Source organism: Pollachius pollachius, assembly GCF_949987615.1.
Source record: "Pollachius pollachius genome assembly, contig: scaffold_391, whole genome shotgun sequence".
In the NCBI taxonomy this organism is placed as follows: domain Eukaryota; kingdom Metazoa; phylum Chordata; class Actinopteri; order Gadiformes; family Gadidae; genus Pollachius; species Pollachius pollachius.
The window spans coordinates 1-2,500 of record NW_027641397.1 but is presented as its reverse complement, the minus strand read 5'-3'; the positions used below and the strand labels follow the sequence as shown (position 1 = coordinate 2,500).

Sequence of the window (2,500 nt, the reverse complement as noted above, 5' to 3'; positions counted from 1 at the left end):
ACCCTTTGTTCTGCTGTACTAGTTCTGCATCCGCCTATAATGGGATTTATTTGCTTTGCGTGATGTTTATATTCCTGTGGCTCTCCTCCTCCTCTCCCTCCTCCTCGTTCTCATCCTCTCCCTCCTCCTCCTTCTCATCCTCTCCCTCCTCCTCCTTCTCCTCCTCCTTCTTCTCCTCTCCCTCCTCCTCCTTCTCATCCTCCTCCACCTCCTCCTCCTTCTCATCCTCCTCTCCCTCCTCCTCCTTCTCATCCTCTCCCTCCTCCTCCTTCTCCTCCTCCTTCTTCTCCTCTCCCTCCTCCTCCTTCTCATCCGCCTCTCCCTCCTCCTCCTTCTCATCCTCTCCCTCCTCCTCCTTCTCCTCCTCCACCTTCTCCTCCTCCTCCTCCTCCTCCTCCTCCACCTCCTCCTACGTCTCCTCCTCTTTCTCCTCCTCCTCCTTCTTTTCCTCCTCCACCTCCTCCTTCTGCTACTCCTCCTCCTCCTTCTCATCCTCCTCCTCTTTCTCCTCCACCACTTCCTCCACCTCCTTCTTCTCCTCCTCCTCTCCCTCCTCCTCCTTCTCATCCTCCTCCTCCTTCTCCTCCTCCACCTCCTCCACCTCCTCCTTCTCCTCCTCCTCTCCCTCCTCCTCCTTTTCATCCTCCTCCTTGTCCTCCTTCTCCTTCCCCTCCTCCGTCTCCTCCTCCTCCTCCTCCTCCTCCTCCTCCTCCTCCTCCTCCACTCCCTCCTCCTCCTCCACCTCCTCCTTCTCCTCCTCCACCTCCTCCTTCTCCTCCTCCTCTCCTCCTCCTCCTTCTCCTCCTCCTCTTTCTCCCCTACCTCTTGCTTCTTCTCATCCTCCTCCTCCTCCTCCTCCTCCTCCTTCTCCTCCTCCTCCTTCTCCTCCTCCTCCTCCTCCTCCTTCTCCTCCTCCTCCTCCCCCTCTTCCTCTTCCCTGCAGGGTCGCAATGGAGCTGATGGAGCCAGAGGCATGCCTGGAGAGGCTGGTGGAAAGGTACAGTATATATTAGATTCAGTCTATATGGTGTACAACGGTTGTAGAAGTTCACCGTAAACATTCACTTATCCCCAAGCGCTTAGGACTTATCATTTTGCATCGTTTGCTGTAATTAGATCTAGATGTTTTCTACCATAATTATGTGGCATCGTCATATAGCAAAATACACATACTCTCACACCATGAAGTGAAGAAGAGCAGAATTAATTCTCGTTCTCCATCTGACAATCTGAGTTGAGATGCAGTAAAAACTAGAATGTGATTTAACTTATTGCGATACAAGTTTACTTCAGTCTTTGAAACAACACTGTACATAAGCTCGCACTGCATCAAGTTTTTGAAAAATGTGTACTGACTCTGTGTGTGTGTGTGTGTGTGTGTGTGTGTGTACGTGCGTGCTCTGGTGTGTGTGTGTGTGTGTGTGTGTGTGTGTGTGTGTGTGTGTGTGTGTGTTTATCGTGTGTGTGTGCATGTGTGTCTGCAGGGTGACCGTGGTTTCGACGGTCTTCCAGGCCTACCTGGTGAGAAGGGACACAGGGTGAGTAACCGTTCCAGCGTCTGCTCTGAGACCAGCACATGAACCCCCACCCCATCACGGTCGCTTTGCCCGGCGCCACGACTCAGCGAAGCCTAACTCTAAGAAACGGACCTGCGTATGATCCACATCTTTGATGTCGGTATCCCGTATACGTTGAGTTTTAAAGCTGGGCTTCCTCAGACGATCGCTGACGGATAAGAGGAGCAGACTTTTCTGCTACCCTGTCCTTAAACAAAGCGCGGGTTTAGCTATATCTGATGTGTTAAAGCTGCCACCTATACTTTACCTCCGTCGCCTAGACAGACGTAATTGTACAGGCATGCACTTTTGAGCTGCCTTCGACCCACTTACTACTGCAGGGCCTTAGGAGAACTGCCGTGCTCAGAACGAACCAGGTCACCCCTGTAACCGCGGGCTAGGCCAGTGCTGATTCGGAAGTCTGTGGAATTCTGAGAGCGTCAGGGGTGAGGGAGTGCGTGGTGACGGGGACAAGCATCACCAAGAGAGTATTTCTAGTCCTGCACCCCGTGCTGACTAATGACAGGGCACTCAGTGGGAGGCCAGCTTGAGTCGCTATAAATGGAACGCAGGAAGAGGGGAGTCTCCCTGCCAGCAGAGTGGCCCTGGCAGCGCATAGATTAAAGGGTTCCTATTTCGTTTTTACTTAAAAACATGAGTTATATATATGTATATAAATAGAAATGTATACTTCCCCCCCGGATTTTATCACGTTTGTTTGTTTTTCATGGTTGCTACGTGTTGCCCTCGGGCAGTCAATCGCCCGATGACGGATAGAATAATTACAAATGAGCTTTTGCTCGGTCTTTGCGGACATTAGCTGTGTCCTTCCGAGGTTAAGCTGCCATCCAAACCCCAAGACACCACTGACACCCGCTGCTCCGCGTTCCTTCAGTTCTAGCAATGACTCCCCCTCTCCTCCCTCCCCCTCTCCCCCCCCCCTC

At 52.3% G+C, this 2,500-nt stretch overlaps 1 protein-coding gene across 1 annotated transcript in view; it reads left to right on the top strand.

Annotated features, from left to right (window-relative positions):
• Positions 1-1,580, top strand: part of LOC307091640 (uncharacterized protein) — a gene marked incomplete at both ends in the record, with an annotated part of 16,233 nt that extends 14,653 nt beyond the window's left edge. Inside the window, 2 exons of the mRNA XM_079759280.1 lie at positions 944-997; positions 1,485-1,580. Coding sequence (XP_079615406.1) covers positions 944-997; positions 1,485-1,580 — 150 coding nt within the window. The remainder of the gene's footprint in view (positions 1-943; positions 998-1,484) is intronic.
• Positions 1,581-2,500: the final 920 nt, after the last annotated feature.